General features: G+C 32.4%; 1 protein-coding gene across 4 annotated transcripts in view; it reads right to left on the bottom strand.

The window, feature by feature from the left end:
* The window catches only part of SHCBP1 (SHC binding and spindle associated 1), a 49,266-nt gene that overhangs the window by 12,090 nt on the left and 17,592 nt on the right, over positions 1–19,584 (bottom strand). For 2 of the 4 annotated variants that reach the window (XR_007950915.1, XR_007950916.1), the window contains exons 9-13: positions 14,758–14,889; positions 14,021–14,139; positions 8,877–8,963; positions 8,352–8,583; positions 5,211–5,528 (exon numbers count right to left, since the gene is read on the bottom strand). Coding sequence is in view for 2 of the 4 variants with exons in the window: in XM_051979778.1 (XP_051835738.1) it covers positions 5,194–5,528; positions 8,352–8,583; positions 8,877–8,963; positions 14,021–14,139; positions 14,758–14,889 (905 nt within the window). In the remaining 2 variants the exon portion in view is untranslated. Of the gene's footprint in view, positions 1–1,575; positions 5,529–8,351; positions 8,584–8,876; positions 8,964–14,020; positions 14,140–14,757; positions 14,890–19,584 lie in introns of those variants that run through there. The other 2 variants (XM_051979779.1, XM_051979778.1) reach the window with 2 other exon arrangements.

Below are 19,584 nucleotides of genomic sequence, written 5' to 3' on the forward strand. Positions count from 1 at the left end.
CTCTCCTCTCAAAAATAAATTGCCTATAATTCACAACTGTGGGTAAATATAGTTTTAAAAAATTCCTACATACAGATATTAGTTTTTCTGGGAGAAAAAATATTTAAGCCTTATTATCAATATGCCTTAATAATCTCAATCCTCTCCAGCCTCCCACTTCATTGCCATTTTGACATTCTATATTCAATTTCAACATGAGCACTTGTCTGGCATTATCAATTCACATCAGCTTCCCCTCCAGAAAAGCTTTTAAGTTATAGTGTTCTCCAGAGCACATTTTCTTTCCTCCTCCCATAATCAGCTTAATACTATGGGAAAATTAGAAATTTTATTCACCAATCTACTGAAACACTCTCCCTATCAGTTGTTGAATAGTCAATTATAACCTGGACATAAGCATTTTACATCGATTAAAAAAAGAATTATAGTCATCGATTCATTTTTTAATATTAAGGGACAACATAAATTACGGAACATTGGCTTCACAAAATGATTATTTTAAGAAACAATTGCATTTAATTTAGGGAAAAATATATTTGAAAATATACATTTTGGTGGCCACAAACAGGAAGTATAAAATATTAGCTTAAACTCTTCAGACTGAAATAACCTGAGGAAACTGTAGGCCTTAAACCTAGGGGAATTAATAATATGGTGAAAAAACAAAAATGTTAATTCCTTCCAGTGACAGACAAGATTTATTTCATTGGCAATTTCAACAGAAATTCAAAAACTCAAAGACAAAATTCCCCTCCAATCCCTGTTCCTCATTGCCATACTTGACAACACAAGCCTCTGTCTCTCTTCTCCTGAAATTGACTCTAGGCCCGAGTTTCCTCCCCATTGCATTGGAATACCCAATCATACCAGTGGCTTTTTCAACTTAAAATATCCTTCTGAAAGATTTGCCCCTTTCTTCCATTGCTGAGTTACTCCTAGGGCCTCTATTTTATATGAAGATGCCTAGATTGTCATAGATTCCCATTCTCACCCAGTTCTTGACTTCCTGACTTCAAATTCATGTCTTCATTCCCCTCTTCTCCCTCTGCTTTTCATTTCCCCTTTGTGTGTTATCTTCCCCTTTAGAATATAAGCTCTTTGAGGGCAAGACTAACTTTTTTTTTGTTGTATTTATATCCCCAGTTATTTAACATATTTGGCCAGCAAATAGAGGAATTAATAAATTCATGTTTCTTTCTTTCCATTCTACAAAAATGTTTCCAATGACTGAACATTTTAGCAATGACAACAGATTTGAAATGCATTTTTGAAGCAATGACAGGGAATTAAATAGATTTCAAATGCTGTAAAGCTTAATGTTACTTCAGAAAAGTGTTAAACTGCTCATCTTTCCTGCTGTTCATTTGGTACTGTGTAGGCACTGAAGTAATGGAAATGCAGGACTTCTTTATTAGGGTACCATATAACCAGTGTTATACAGTATACTTACTCATGGCACCCTTGGAAATTTTTTTAAGATCTAAACACGTATAGCAAGTAAATTAAAAAAAAAAAATTTATATGGAAAATGTCACTAGCTGTCATTTAGAAAGTAGCTTAAAGGCTGACAACATATTAAGAATACTTGTCTTTATAGAAATATTCACTGGTACAAGCAATGTCTTTAGCCTCTTATTAAAATATGACAGATTGTTAATAGAATAATTAGACACTCTTATTCAGCTGTTCTTTAAAAGTACAAAAGATCCCAATATTAAAATAAAAAGACAGTCCAAAGCTCTTAGCCATGTATACATGCATGCATATTTTTATAAAGAAGATAAGAATCTGATTTGCTGACCAGTTTTAATCAAGAATTAGGATTAAGAAGGTATTTTAAAAAACTTTAATTTAGGGCATCAGGCAGTCTAAAACAATTAACTGGAATTTCAATAGCTAGAACAGAAACCAGTTCAACACTGTTTTTATTACAATGTTTTTTAATATTTTGCTATTTTATTCCCTAATATAGAAAAGACCTAGATGGTTAAGTATTATGCAGTCTTGCTTGGCTACCAATTAGCATGTATTTCCCCCACTTTTCACAAATGTATCTGTATTTATCAAGTAGCATGAAGGTTCTAATCCTATATTTTTTATTTTAGCTTAATTCCAGTTAAAACCTGTAGATAATTTCACCTAGAATAAGTCTGTTGTGAGTTGAAGTCAAAGGAAACACAGATGGATTAGGAAGTAGTAAACATTTAAAGCTACATAACTTTCTTCTTCATCTCTACAAAATTCAGGAAGTGGGAGCTATTTCCATATGCCTGTTTTCTACATTTCAGAAAAATTGATAATATGGAATATGCACCACTATGTTCAGATAATTCCTATTCACAGAAAGAATGACAAGTATATGAAGAATTAGTCTACAATTAGATGGTTAAAAAGCAATCTCCCATCACCTGCTGTCATAATTTAATAGTAAAGACATGCTCTTAGAAAGTCAGCTTCTCAAACTGTTACAAAATCAAAAACAATGTCAAATGGCAGTGGAATACACTTAACCTTAACACTAAGCTTTTTCATTTAGATCAAAAAAGATAGTTGATAAGAGACTATGATGAAGAATAAAACATGGCTAATAACAAATATAAGTGCTTTATCCGGCTAAGGCAATTTTGGCAAAATACAATTACATGCTTTTTCTGGTTATCATAGCACAATAATGAAAAAGTAACAATTCCATATGAATAAAGTTTCAGAGCATGCGTAAATTTGAGAATATCATAAAACCACAAGTGTGCCAAAGGGTGACTCCTAAGAGAAAAGAAAATGCTAACAAAAGTTAGGGGAATGCATTATTTTTTCCCTAATGTTTCATATCTCAGTCAATTAACACAAATGTTAAATACACATACAGTGCTCCCACTACTACACAATTCTATTTGGTCATTTAGATCCTTTCATTATCCAGTGCCCTTTCCAGATTGCTTATACTTTCCTCTCCCCATCACATATATATACTCAGTGACATTAGCTGTTCCTATACAAAGCTCCATTTACTGACCTGCAGCACTATCTATTGTCATTAACATCCCCTAAATGGGGAACTCTCTTTTCTCCCTTCTGCCTCCTGACTTCTCACTCTTCAAATCTCAGCTAAAGTCCCACTTTCTAGATGAAGCTTTTCTCACAGGGCAGCTAGATGGTACAGTGGACACCATACTGGCCATGAAGTCAGGAGAATCTAAGTTCAAATCCAGCCTCAAACACTTAACACTTCCTAGTTGTGTGACCCTGAGAAAGTCACTTAACCCCAACTGCCTTATCAAAAAAAATTTGATTAAAAAGAAAAAAAAAAAGCTTTTCCCAGGCTTCCTAAATCTTAGTGCTCTCCTTCTAAGTTTATAAGCAAATTATCCTGCATATATCTTGTTTATATAGTTGTTTGAATGCTATCTTTCCCATTAGATCAGTAGTTCTTTAAGGGCAGAATTTGTTTTTTGCTGTATTTTCAAAACCTAGGGCAGTGCCTAGCACATAACAGGTGCTTAAGAAATGCTTGATTACTAACAGAAATGTTCAGTTTTTTATGATTCACTATCATTCTCTTAAAAATAAGTTTGGCCTGTGGGTTTAGATATCGGACCACTCGGAAAAACAGTTTAACTTCAGTTTAAGCTAAAATGTAATAAATTAAAATCTAAAATATTCTTATACAAAATAATTGCCACTCATTTATATAGTGTTTAAGTTTTACACAACACTTTCTTCACAAAATTAGTAGTAGAAAATAAAAATACCTCTATTTTTCAGATTAGAAAACTGATTCTGAAAACTTTTATGATTTGCCCAAGATTACATAGCTAGTTAATGTCTAAAGTGGCCTCTGAACCCAGATATCAAGCAACTCCTAGTGCTTTTTTCACTATGCTATTTTGCAAACAAAAAGATTTTAGAATGTTACCGTTTACACAAAATTCTCTCATAAGTGTAAACTACATGAAGTAAAAAGATACCAAGATCCCACATAAAAGGAGAAATATAATTGGAAAACCAATTTGATAAAAATTAATCAAACAGATGGTTTTAAATCAGTATTTGACTGAAGTTAATGTGAAATTAATTGGTATTACTCTGTTAGTTAACCATAATTCAAAAACTATTTTGCCATAGGTTAAAAAAAATCATCTTTCAATGACAAAAATTCTTTGTAAGGAAATCTGAAAAATGATAAGGTTTAGGATTAATTCACCTACAAGAAAAAGGCATAAAACAAATTTTTTATATTTTACTATTCTTTTTTTTTTAGAACACAAATAATGCTAGGGTCTTTACTGCCTAAAGGAATTTGAAGACATATGACTGGATTCAAGTTCAATATAATCTCTTTATGATTTTAATTGATTGGCATACTAAAAATACAATATAAATTCAAGGTTTTTTTTTTTTTTTAAGTTTTATGTCATATCAAGATGAACCCCAAAAAGACATAGTAACTATTTCATGTTGGAAAAGATGAATGAAAAAAATTGATTAGAATACTGTCATGGTAAAAGAAAAAGCACTACTTTTTGAGTTTTTCATATTCAGCAATAGTGGAAGAGTTCTATACATACTCTTAATGATACTTTTAGTTCTGTTTCAAAGTGAGTACATCATCTATGGATATTTTAATGAATGCACCGTTTGCCGCCCCAAAAGGAATCCTCCTCTTAAAAATCAGTTTGATTATGTGAGCAACTTCCTAATGATAAAGGCTTTTATTTCAACACAGCGTCTACTGCACAGAAATCAGATCCACAATCAGGACTGGGAAACAAAAAGAGTGAGAAATGTTCCTATTGCTCTATTGGTCATGTGCCCCTTAATTCCAGTCCCCTCCCTCAATAACTAGATTTAAAGTACTACAAAACTAGATTTTTATATTAAAAACTTACTTAATGTACTCAATATAAGTCAATTACAATAAAAAGAAAGCAAAGCTTCTGGATGAATAATCCTGGCCCCAATTCTAGTACCTACAAAGGCTCATTTTTAAAAATTCTTTATTTTTCACCTTTCTTATAAAAGGAGAATAATTTCTGTGCAACATTTGCAGAAAAGAATAAATATTGTTGCATTTCATTCAAATACAAAAGGAATAACAAATATACAATATCAGACAAGAAGCAAGCTATTTATGAGAAAAGCAGTGATTACTACAGTAGCATGTGCAAATCCAACATTTTTAAACATAAATTTCCATCAGAAAAGAAAACTACCAAAACGGCCTTTTCCATTCCATTTGAACTGATTGCCCACAATAGAAACAAACATCTCCTGGGACATTAGGTTATCATCAGCTTCAATGATGCCCAGGCCACTCAACCTTTTCTTTTTCATTTGGCCTTTCCTTGTGGAAGCAGCCACTAGTTCATTGACAATTTCACAGTTGCCTTCCATTTGGTCAGTTTGATCATAAAACTCAGGTCTTGCATACGGCCCCAGTTCACCAGATGCATACTGCATTTGCTCTTCTTGTCCCATTTTCTCCATTGCACCTACTTCTTCATTTTCTTGAACTTTAAGTATTTTATTTCCTAGGAAAAAGGAACAAATTAACAGAAATCAAGTTGTACACAAACAAAATCAACTAAATAAAAAATATTTCAACATGATTATCTAATATAACTTCCAATTGTTTTCCTGACAAGATCTCTTCTTGCATCTAACAATTAAAAGAATTTTAAATTTCCCCAATTATATTTTCTATCAATAAGATTTCTTTGCCTTCCCAATACAACCAGCCTCTCACGCCTTTTCTTTTTATTCATGAACATAACTGTGCCTTGATTCTTTGAATCTTCTGCTCTACAAAAAAGCCAAAGCTTTAAATTCACACACATTCCACTCAATGTCTAAACTTTCTCTAGCATTTAAGAATAAACACTAGACTGATTCAGGCCATTGAGTCCCTGACATATTAGGTGAATTGTCCAATATCATTGTGTAAACTCTATCTTTGCAATCTAAGAGAAATGGAGAAAACTAAGGAAAGAATTCTTTGCAAGTATGGAGCTAGTGGCTAGCTGTGCTTCCACTTAACCTACTCCAGACTCACTGTCCCTCTCAGCAAGTCTTTTCAACACTTAGATCTCTGTTTCCTCATATGCAGAAAATAGTTGAACTAAATAGTTGAACAAAAAATCCTCTTACACTAAATCCTGCTGTCCTGTATCTAGTTTAACACTATCTGCTCTTTTCCTCCCTGATTCTCTCTCCTAAGTCTTCGTGACCCTATTTTCTATCTTTCACCCCAAACTCTTCCTTGTTACAAACATCACTATTTCTGCTGAAATTCTGTTCCTTCGAAAGGGACCTGTATGTGCAAGAATGTTTGTGGCAGCCCCTTTGTAGTGGCCAGAAACTGAAAAGTGAGTAGATACCCATCAATTGGAGAATGGCTGAATATATTGTGGTATATGAATATTATAGAATATTATTGTTCTGTAAGAAATGACCAGCAGGATGATTTCAGAAAGGCCTGGAGAGGCTTACATGAACTGAATTTGAGTGAAAAGAGCAGGACTAGGAGATCATTATATACTTCAACAACAATACTATATAATGATTAATTCTGATGGACATGGCCCTCTTCAACAATGAGATGAAACAAATCAGTTCCAATAGAACAGTAATGAATTGAACCAGCTACACCCAGCGAAAGAACTCTGGGAGATGAGTGTGAACCACTACAGAGAATTCCCAATCCCTCTATTTTTGTCCTCCTGCATTTTTGATTTCCTTCACAGGTTAATTGTACACTATTTCAAAGTCCAATTCTTCTTGCACAGAAAAATAACTATATAGATATGTATACATATATTGTATTTAATATATACTTTAACATATTTAACATGTATTGGTCTCCCTGCCATCTGGGGGAGGGGGGGAGGGGAAGAAGGGGAAAAATTGGAACAAAAGGTTTTGCAAGGTTTAATGCTGAAAAATTACCCATGCATATATCTTGTAAATAAAAAACTATTAAAAAAGAAAGAAAGAAATTCTGTTCCTTCTATTTACTCAAGTTCATAATTTCATTTTTAGGAATAAACTTGAGTTTCTCCTCCTCTTTCACTCACAGATCCAAGGAGGTGCCAAATTGTGCTGTTTCTTCCTCTACAACACCCCTTCCCTCAGAATGCATAGCCATCACTTTAACGTGAACTCTCATTACCAAAATGCCTCAATTAGTAGTTCTCACTGAAGTGTCCAATAATTATCCAAAGACTTTATGCTAAAAATTATTTAATGATGTTTTAAGGAGTGTTCACTGCAAAGAATATCATAAGATGTATATTAAATTACCCTGCAGATTCACAACACATTCCTTTTTGTTGTTGAAAGAGGTTCAAGGGACAAAAAGCACTAGGAACCACTATCTCAAAGATTATTGCAAGAGCCTCTTAAAGTGGTCTCTTGCCTCAAGTCTCTCACCACTCCCAACTTATCCTTCACAATGCTTCCAGAGTGATTTTCCTTAAGAGAATAGTATGACTCCCTTAATTCCAGTGATTTCCCATTGCCTCACAAACAAAATATACACTTATCTTTTCAGGCTCAAAGGACACTTTTTCTTTGGGAGAGTGGTCCTTCACTGTTCTTATCACACTTCATTCCATCTCTCATTTTGGTGTCTTTGGACTAGCAATGTCCTTTCTCCCTACAGTCCAAATCCTTTCTTCATTTAAGATGCAGCTGAGATATCACCTTCAGCATGAAGTTTTTTTCCCAATTCTCCCAAATCCTAGTACCTACCCCTCCCCCAACTTTGTGTTTAACCACTTTGTATTTATATGTATAATTTCTCTTTATATTTATTTTATACACACACACATACATATATATATATATATACTTATCCTTCCCCCTAGAATGCCTATGAATGGGAATTTCTTAATTCTCTGAACTTGAATCCCCAGTCCCTACCACAATGCCTAGCACAAAGTAGGAGCTTAACAAATGCTTGTTGATTAATAGCAATTTTGTTTTCCTGGAATAATTAATATATTCCTTCCATATCAAAACAAACATTAAGGACCTACTATGGATTGTGCTAAGGATATACAAAAATTTAAAAAGATATAGTTCCTACTCTAAAGAAGCAAATAATCTAAAAGAGGAGGATGTGATATATATTCAGACAAAGAACCCATTTTTTCCACCCAGGCCCAGGTATTACGAGAGGAATAACACAGTTGGAATACTGCCACAGCTCTACATCCATACCCAATCACCTGATCATGGGAAAGGACCTTTTTCCCCCAAGGGAGGGACATAAAATCAAAGTCTTAGCTCTATTAGCTCAAACAGATTAAACTAGGTTAATATTTTCGTAATAAGAATTCATAAAAATAGTGTACCTTCAGATCCATCTTGAGCATTTTCTTGCAGGTCAGAAAAAATTTTAGGTTTCACCAAGACAACACCATAGCCTTCATTATTATGTATGACATTATTCACCATAGTTATTTTGGGAATGTCATAATGCTCATCTAAGAAGTCCTGTGACATTGAAAACAAATGTTTTAAGGAACTGTCACATCCAACACTGCCTGATTTTAAAATCTTCTCCTCACTTTTTTCCAGGCTAGTCTAAAAATAAAGTAAAAAGCTAAGCTTATTAATATGTTACAGCACAGACTGAATTCTGAATGACATACAACATTTTCTCTTCAATTATTTAGAGATATAAGGAAAGGAAAAACATTTCCTATAAGAGATAGAAAACTTCCAATCACCAATTATTGATATTACTGAAATCCATACATTGCAAATGTCTTTTTTCACAATCCAAAAGTAGCAGAACAAAACAAGAATTTAACAAAACAAGCATTCAATAGTCTCAATCTAACCTTGTAAAAGAACATAGTTCAGTTTGCACTCACCTTAATTAGTATGCCTTCCTTGCAATGATGTATCCCATTGTCACTCAAAGTACATTTACTCCCTGGATATATTTCTATACCTGCACCCTATAAATTAATTTGAGATATTAGTCATCAGTTTTAAAAAGTGAAAAAAGGCAGAAATATAAGACTAAATTTATTATCCTTAAAATTAGTCTCTTAAAAATACTACAAATAAATTTTACAAATCAATTTTATTAGGCATTCCTACCAACATTTCCATTTGTTCTATTTCCACTAGGTTGCATGAGAACCTTAGAGTTTCAAACACTTCATTTCTAAATTTGGCTACTTTCATTCAGGGCAGATCAATTTTCTGATTCTTCAAAAGGTATTAATTATTTAATAATTTTCTTCAAAGAGACAAAACTAATTCAAAATGACCATTCGTCTCCTACAGAACCAATTGAAAGGTAACCAAAATAAGTGAGCGAAATTTTTTATAAAACGTTATTGTTCCTCTAATGCCACATTTTGGTAGGTAATTGTGGTGTTCAAATGACTACAGAAGAATGCTTAGAAAGCACTTTAAAAATAGGCAAAATGTGGCCCAGACAGGGAACTATCTAAGCTCAACAGCTAAAAATAACATAGTCAAAATTCAAACCCAGGTCATGACATTTAATGTTCCATTCTCAAAATCTATGCCAGCCAAATACATATTAGGCAACAGATAAATCAAGGGTCAAGGACCATCCTAGATACTTACAAAAGTTTTTAATCAACAAGCTAGCCACTGGTGACAAAATATCTTTGGCTATATCCATTTTTAAAAAAGCAAAAATAACCCAGAACCTATCCTACAATGATAATGGTGGAATGGCAGAAAATGGCAAAGGGAGCTTACAGGAATCGTTAATTCTTAGACAGAGGTTCAACTCCTTGCTCTGCCCAGTGTTGATCTTAGAACTGTCAGTGAGTTATTTTATTTCTCGAAGCCTCTGTTTCCTTACCTATGAAGTGTATGAGCCTCTGTGCATGTGTTGTACAAACACATAGCTATACATATATACTATCCTGTGATTTTTATCATTAAATGCAGAAAAAACCTGTGATAAAACACAATGTCCATCTCTGCTAAATAAACCTTTCCTTAACATGGTAAATAGTACAATAGTAAATGACCATAGTAATGTACTTTTGGAAAACCCCAAGATCCAAGGTTTGGAAATAAGAATTTACTATTTGACAAAAATTGCTGGTAAAACTGGAAATCACTTTGATAGAAACTAGATACAGACCAAGACTTCACATCATATACCAAGACAAGGTCAAAAAAAGGTACATGATTTAGATATAAAGAGTGATATTACAAACAAATTAAAGGAATTTTACCTGTCAGATCTTTGGGAAAAGGAAATTTATGACCAAACAAGAGATAAAAAGTATCACAGGAAATATAGTAGATGATTTGAATATGTGAAATTAAAAATGTGAAAAATATGTAGAATTTATACAAATGAAACCAATGTAGCCAAAATGAAAAGAACAAAAACTCAGGAAAAGAAGTTTATAGTAATTTTTTCTAATACAGCCTTCATTTCTTAAATATATAGAGAACTTAGCCAAATTTATAAAGATCCATTTGCCAATTGATAAATAGTCAAAAGACATGAACATGTAATTTTCTTTTTTTTTATTATAGCTTTTTATTTACAAAACATGCATGGGTAATTTTTCAACACTGACCATATCAAAACCTTCTGTTCCAACTTTTTCTCTCCTTCCCCCCAACTTCTCCCCTAGATGGCAAGTAGTCCAATACAAAAGTAGTCATTTTTTTTTGTTTTGTATTTGGTTTTTGCTGAGGTAACTGCGGTTAACTGACTTGCCCAGGGTCACACGGCTAGGAGTGTTAAATGTTTGAGGCCAGATTTGAACTCAGGTCTTCCTAATTTCAAGGCTCATGCTCTATCCACTGTACCACATAGCTGCCTCAAACATGTAATTTTCAGAAAAAGAAAACTAAGCTAATTATTGTCACATGAAAAAATGTTTTAAGTCATTATGGACTAGAAAAATGCCAATTAAAATCACTCTAAGGCACCTCACATCTATGATAGATGGCTAACATGATAGAAAAAGAAAATTATAAATGCTGGAGGGAATGTTAAAAAATAGGGACACTAATGCACAGTTGCTGGAGCTATGAACTGGTCCCAACTATTCTGAAGAGCAATTCTTTACTAGGCCCAAAGGGCTATAAAATTGTGCATAGCCTTTGACCCAGCAGCAACATCACTATTAAGTTTGTATCCCAAAGATATTAAAGTTGAAAGGATCTAGATGTACAAAAATATTTATAGTATCTCTTTTCATAGAAGCAAAGAACTGTAAGGGAGGCCCATAAATTAGGAAATGGCTATTGTTATACTTGACTGTAAATGAATGACCTTTGTTTCTTCTTGTACCTTCTCTATACCTCTGACTAAATTCTGTCTTTTGCTCTGTCCTCTAGGGAAGGAGGGCAGTTGATTCAGACTTTTGGATTTGTTCTTTTGATTTATATGGGCTCCTGTTTTCCTTCCAATGAAGGTCGTTTTAGACATGAACTACTTTACTCCACTATTTTCATTTTAAATTAAAAATGACTGAATGGCTGAACAAGTTGTGGTATGTAATTTTGACAGAATGCTATTGTGCTATAAAAAATGACAAGGATGGTTTCAAAAAAACCTGAGAAGACTTATATGAATTGATTCAAAATGAAGTGAAGAGAAAAACCAGGAGGACATTTTCAAAATAAGAGTAATATCATAATATTTAACTGTTAAAAACTTAGCTACTGTGATCAAGACAATGACCTCAAACAATTCCAAGGGATTCATGATGAAAAATGCTATTCAACTCAAGAGAGAACTAATTCTGGTTTGTAGACTGAATCATTTTTTACCTTGTGCTTTTTGGGACAACATGGCTAATATGGAAATATTATGTGCATCACTTCACATGTATGATATATTGCTTGACTCTCATTGGACAGGAGAGTAACTAGAAGGAGAGGGATAATTTGGAACTCAAAATTTTTTTAAATGATAAAAATAAGTAATAATTTCCTTTACGAACATGGCAAACAGCACAAATATAAAACTAAGAGCCAGCATTACTGGCGATAAATCAATAGTTCTGTGTCACAACTCCTATTTAAAATAATGCTATACATGCTAATTGTAGCATTAAGACAAGAAAAAAAATTTTGAAAATAAGCACAGATAAAGAAGAAACAAAATCTATTTTTTACAGATTATACAGTGGCATATTTTGAAAACTCTAGAGTCTCGAATAAAAATAATTGAACTAATAGCTTTGGAAAACTTACAGGGTTTAAATGAAGCCACATAAATCCCAAATACGTCTGTACATTGTCAATAAAAAGTAGGAGTAAAAAATAGAGAAATTCCATTTAAAATAACTACAAAATCTGTGAAATATTTGGTAGTCTACCTACCAAGATACACACAAGTACTACATAAATAAACCAATTACAAAACACTGTTAACAAAAATAAGACAGACCTAAATAACTAGAAAAAATAATAATTGCTCAGGGGACAGCTGAGTCAATATAAAAACAATGATAATACAATCTAAACTAACTTAAGTATTCAATATAATACCAAACTATCAAAGGAACAGAAAACTAGGGGGGAGAGGGGACAATAAAAATTTATATGGAGGTGCAAAAAGTCAAGAATTTCAAAGGAAATAATGAAAAGGGGGGGGGGGGGGAGTCAACAATGCTAGATCTCAAAATATATACAAAATGATAACTGTCAAAACTATTTGATACTGATTATTAATAGAAAGATGGATCAGTGGAACAAATTAGATAGACAATCAAATTTAGCAGCCTAGTATTTAACAAGTCCAAATACCCCACCTACTAGGATAAAAATTTACTAGTTCATAAAAGCTGCTGAGAAACTACTAAACAATATCAATCAACATTTCTTAAGGGACAATATAGTAGAAATTAAATTTAGAACCACACCTTAGACCTCATGTCAAGATAAGTTCTAAATAAATGGATGTGTGATACAGATATTTAAAAATCACAGATTAACAAATTAAAGAAACAAGAAAGAAATTACCTTTCAGATATATGGATAGGAGAAGAGTTCACAACTAAATGGGGGATCCAGAGGATCACAGAAAATAAAACAGACAATTTCGATTATATAAAATTTGAAAAGTTTTGCACAAAAATCTAATACAGTTAAGATTAGAAGAATAAGTTAGATGAGAAAAAAAATTAATTGGAGATGATTAAGAATCATGTTCTATGAATGTAATGGTAAAGCAAAACAATTCCCACATTTGCTGTTCATTCAACATATTAGTCTATTATTTCCCTCTCATGAGGCGAGCAGCATTCTTCATTAGTTCTTTGATGAAGAGGAATCATGATCTATTATTTTATTGATCAGTCCTTATTTCTTTCAGAATTGTTTTTACAATATTGATGTTATAGTATAAATTATATAGACTCTATATCAATTTATACAAGCCATCCCTGGTCTCCTATTTCTTAATTTCTTATAGCACAATAATATTGCATGATATTTAAGAATGCCTTTGTAAGTTTTTCACATTCCAAACTGTACTCCCAATTAGTGCTTCATAAATGACCATTATATCAAGCTATTTTTTTTTACTAGTAATAATCTCTTATGACAAACCATTCACTCTTGAATGGTCTTCACCCTCTTGACTTGTGGCAAATATCAGCCTAGAAGTAGTTATATAGTCTATGGACATGCAACAGAACACAGTAGATTGAATGGAGATCAAATAGGCAAACTTGGTCTTTATCATCAAATTGCTATAAATCAATTATACTAACCAATCACTTAGGAAGTAGGAGAAACAGGTGTGCAACATCATGAAGAAAAAGAGAAATTCAGCACTTTGAACGATTTATATTTCACTATTAAGAGCTAGTTAACTAAGAAATGTAGAAAAGTTGACTTCCTCAACTTTGGGATTTATTTTTTCTCTTTCCCTGAACTTCAAAAATGCTTAATAAGATTATTTAATTTTCATAATTTGGTTTTGTTGTTTTGTCTAAAAAAAAATAATGATCTGGAGCGCTTTATAAAAAGTAAATAGTTTTATGTACCATACCTTGGCCCCATATAAATCAGAATTTTTCATTAGTAATTCTGCTGACGTTCGAACTGTTACTCCTGTAGTCTCACATTGCAACACACAGTTTTCCAATGTGGTCTTGCCACGATGAATGCCTATAATGAAAAATGCTCATTTAGTGTTAGCTGCATTAGAAGTTATCTTGCCTTTTCAAATATTAATATATAAACTAGGTATTTTTAGAGAGCTGACAATTAAAGTCTCCACAAGGTAAATCCCCCAAAACTAATTGTGAATTGATGGTAACAATGCTTCATACAACACAATTCTAACATTATCAATTAGATAAATGACAATGTCTTGATTTGCTAACATGCAGAAACACACAGAGGGATTTTCATAGCCATAAAAGGACAAAATAAAATTTTTGAATTTCATTAGTGGATGTTAACCTTTCTTGTAGAGAATGCTAGATAAAGAAGCAAGCCACAAATTCTACAAAGAGGCTACAGATCATGGGACGCAAAAAGCATTAGAATTCTAAAAAGGCATTATGGAAATCTTGTCCAAATGTACAAGTACATAAAAGCAATTTATTATGAACTCTTTTCAAACACTTTTTGGGAAACTTCCTACCTTGTACGTTCTAAATACAAAAATAATCAGTCCATCCATTCACTAAAAGATGCTAAGAACCTTGTTTATACTAATTACTCTGATAAACACCAAGTTTTTCTTCAAAACTTAAAAGTCCAACAAATTCAGATACTTACTCAAGATTCCTTCCACAGCATCATGTTGAACAAATTTCACATTTGAGATTTTAACATTGGCACCTGTACAATCTACAAAATTGTCTCCTTTCCCCCTCTTTTCTATTACAATGTCATCTGGCAAACCATATCCTACCAAAAAAAAAAAAAAAAAAAAGTTAAAATGAATTGGAAAAAATATAAACTCAATCTGAAAAATGTGTTTCTGTGATTCACTGAACTTCAAATCATAGTTATAAAACCAGTCAATCCAGCAAGAATTTAGATAAAACAATTTGTTCAGTTTGGGCAAAGAATTGATACATTTCACTGATTCTTCACTATAAAGTTTCCCTTTTGATACTTAATGTCACTAAGATTTTCCCTAACCTCTTCCATGTGACTTTCAGCTACATCAATCTGAGTATTTGCTAGAAAATAGGATTAGAAACAATCAATATCCCTAACAAGCCTTGTCATAAAACTTTTCTAAGTCTTAAATGTACAAAACTGAATCAAAAGGCTATAGTAAACAGTCTAAATTAAGTTGAAAAAGCAAACCTGAGCCTCTCAAAACATTAAATCACATTAATACATTTAATAAGAACCATATAGTTCATTATTGAAAAAAAATTTTAACTATATTATTGAATATCTACTATATGCAAGACATTAAAAATTTTAACTATATTATTGAATATCTACTATATGCAAGACATTATACTGGATGTTTTACCTTCAAAATGCTAAAAGATGTCAAAAGAACATTTTCTAATTCCATTCTCTATGAAAAGAAAAGTATAATATGTGGACACAACATTTTCAATGGTTATGGCACTCAAAGAATAATAATCACAGCAGAAAAAATTAGCATATCCCATTGCTAAGGGTCATAATCCAACTATTCAATTTTCAAATGTTTAAAAAATCTTCTCTTTCCTATGTTGCTACATAGGTAAAAAGTTTATAACTGAGATATCCATAAGCCCAATCAAAAAATAGAAAACATACCAGGGTCTTTGAACAATCTACAATGAAAAGAAATGTTCTGTACCCGGCACTAGTTTGGTTGTTTTGTTTTGTTCTGTTTTGTTTTTTCATTTCAAAAGAGATCCAAAGCCAGTCAAAAGCATTATTTATGTCTTAACTCTTTAATTCAATGATTATAAGTAAAAATGCATTATATGTGCTAAATACACATGAAAGTGCGTCTGTATATGCCAGACATCCAAATTTGTAATTTTAGGTAGGTAAACTTTAAGTTGCATTTTAATGAAACAAGTCTTGATAAAGGTTATCTTACCTGGAACCACTGAGACGTTACTACAAATAATACAAAACATTTGTAATTTTAATGGCTATATTTTCACTGATGCAGATAATACATCCATACCTTAGTAAATATCTTCATGAGCTGGTATAAATAATGTTTTCACCTTGTGGTCAACCTTTTGATGATTTGCCTTTGAACTTATCCAAGCTATTCCACCTTGATAGTATACATTCTAAAGTAATGCTTTTTAAATATCCAGAGTCATCTTTATTCTACACTGAGGCATCAGAGGATCAGTAGAACTTAGTACTATTTGCAAGGCTCTATACCAGTACTTATTTCCTTGATTTAATATGAAAGATTGATCAATCACTCCATTTCAATATTAAATGACTGCCATAAACAAAGGATTGTTTTAGGAACTGGGGATACAAAGAATAAAAATGAAGCTTATGTTCTACTGCTGACATAAAGACACATGCAGAAAAGCATAATATAAGGCAGGACATATTGAAGAGAAAGAAATAACATTTGAAAATCAAGTAATAGAATATTAAAAAATAAAGCACAATTTTGATCACAAGATATATAAGGAAAAAATTAATTGAAATAGATTAAAAATAAGAGAATCAGGGAAAATATCCACAGCAATTATTAACAATAAAAAGCCTGATATATAAAATATGCAGGTAGTACTGGGGAAAAAAAATAACACCAAGAGCCATTCCCCAATAAATAAACAATATTTCAAAGAAAGACTGGCAAATTAAAAATGGGACTATAAAAACATATTCCAAATCATTAATAGCATGATTCATGCAAATTGCAAAACTCTTGAGTTTTCACCTAACTCCAAAAAAATTAATAAAAAATGAAAATTATAGGAAGAGCCATTACTGAAGAGGCTGAAGCAAAGCACCAACAATAGATGTCAGAGCTGCTTCCTCATTTTGATTATGACTTTGGAACATACAAGAATACTAACAAATAACTATCCATGCCCTTGCCTCCAGAAACCCCACTCCCATATACTCCAGGAAGACAAAAACAGAAAAATAAGGCCCCATATATCTCAGAACATATTCAAAAGAGCATTCCTTGACATAAAGAATTGGAATCAAAGTGGGTGCTTATTAATAATTGAAAGAAAAAAGAACTGATGGTGTATGAATGGAATATTACTGTGCTATATAAAATGAAGAACATGAGAAATTCAGAGAAATATGGAATATTCATACAAACAAAAGTAAAATAAGCAGATCTTAAAGAATATAGATAATAACTACAACAACATTAATGAAAAGATCATGAAAAGGAAACTACTTTCTGAGTAATGCAAAAACTAATGATTGTTTTGAGAAATAAACAATAAAACATCCCTCAAATCTCAGAACAGAAGAGACAAGTGAATACTTCTACTTTAACTTGATTGTGGTTTTTTTTTTGTTACTAAATAGGTACAATCTGGGCAGAGGAGGGAAAGGAAATAACCATGATATAAAGATAAAAAGGAAGAGCCATCTTTCAATATGGTAGCATGCATGGAAGTAGAATAGCTCAATTCTCTCAAAACTACTCCAACGAAAATTTAAAAAAAAAAAAAAAACACCAAGCTGAAAAATGAAAAAAGGAAATTCAAGAAGAAATCATAGTAAGAACATTTTATCAACACAGTTCCAAAGAACCAGAGGCGTATAGATCATAGAAAAGAGGTCCAGACAGCAGCCTAAATCCTAAACAGACTCTAAAAAGACTCTAAACAGAGAGTAGAGAGTTTTCTAGCTAACAAACCAAGACTGAACCAATATCTAGGAAAACCTAGAACCGGAAACTATGTACAGCAGGAACAGGTCTAACCAAGGATCCCTGGACCCTAAAGCTGTGCTAATCTGATCTGAATCAAACCACTCAGCATAGATGTTCCAGCTGGCCAACTACTCCTGAGATACTTGAAGAACATACTACTCATTACTCAGATCCCAGCTAATATATAAATTTGTGTATTAACATAAATAATTTTTTATAAAATAAATTATGAAAAGAGAGTACACTTTTCTCAATACCCAGCATTGGCTAGACTCTACAAACATAAAGTATCTACCATACACACAGTAATGTATGATGAACTAAGGAGACAAAAAAGAAAAATTATGTAGCCTAGGGCCTTAATCTAAAAAAAAAAGAATGTTGCTGTCATTCAGTCATTCCAATTATGGCCAATTCTTCATGACCTCATTTGGGGTTCTCGTGGCAAAGATATGAGAGTAGTTTACCATTTCCTTTTCAAGCTCATTTTACAGAAGAGGAAACAAAGGCAAACAGGGTTAAGTGACTTGTCTGGAGTCACAAAGCTTGTAAGTATCTGAAGCCAGATTTGAACTCAAGAAGAGGAGTCTTCCTGACTCCATACCCTATCCACTGTACCATCTAGCTGCCCAGAAAGAACAACACATATACAAATAACCATGCAAGTTAGGATGTATTAAGTATATAGGAGATCAATCAGATAAAAAACTAGATTACATCTAATTCTGAGGAGAGATGAAGAAAGGGAGGCTGGGGGAGAGGAATGGGACATAGAAAAGATAGTTTGTGTTAGACCTTGAAGGAAAATTAAGGATTTCATAAAAGGGAGCAAAAGATGTGGAAGGAATTCATTCTAAGCAGGGAAGAATAGTGAGAGCTAATTTTTGGAGGTTGAAGAGGGCAGAACAAAGTCAGGAGAGAAGTATTTGGATAAAACATAGAATAATAAACATGGATTGGTATGAAAGAAGACTGCAATGACAGACTAGAACCAAAATATGTAGTGTTTTGAAAGCCAGCCTTAGTAGTTCATATTTTATCCTATATATAAAATGGAGAATTCATGAAGGCTACAGTCAGATCTATACATTAAAAATCAATCAAAAAGTATTTGTTAAACATTTACTATGTGGCAAGTACCATACTAGGTAAAAGAAATACAAAGATTAGAAATGAAACAAGTCTTCCTCTCAAAAAAAAAAAAATCTTCCTCTTATAAGCCAGTAGCTATTCAATTTCTTCCTAGTAGAACGCAAAACTTAAGTACTTACAATTTCTATTCACTTCATATCAAAAAACAAGTCATATAAACTACAAAATTCTGAAAATTCACATTATTAACAAATTCTTATCTTTTTTCCCTCTTCATAACTACAAACAGTCATTCTCTAAAAGGTTTTATTGGAATTCTATATAGCCATTTATTTTGCTCTAGCAATTATGCTATAATTTCCTCACCAATTCAAGAAATCCTCTCATCTACCATACAATCCATGATAACAATATTGTTTTCACTATGCTAAAGAAAAAGGTATTTTTCCTGCAATGATTTATTTTGCAGATGTGTTATTTATACACACATATCTCTATAAATCAAATGTAGGAAAGGACGAAGAGAATGAAAATTATACACATAAAATAAAAAGGGGGATAAGATGATGTAGTGGTGAACAGCAGGAAATTAAACTCCCAGCCTTCCTTCCATTAAGAAGTTTTGACAAGATAAAGACAAAGAACACAGCTTAAGCAGTATGTGAACAGCTGCAGAA

Source organism: Antechinus flavipes, chromosome 2 (assembly GCF_016432865.1).
Source record: "Antechinus flavipes isolate AdamAnt ecotype Samford, QLD, Australia chromosome 2, AdamAnt_v2, whole genome shotgun sequence".
NCBI classification, from domain to species: domain Eukaryota; kingdom Metazoa; phylum Chordata; class Mammalia; order Dasyuromorphia; family Dasyuridae; genus Antechinus; species Antechinus flavipes.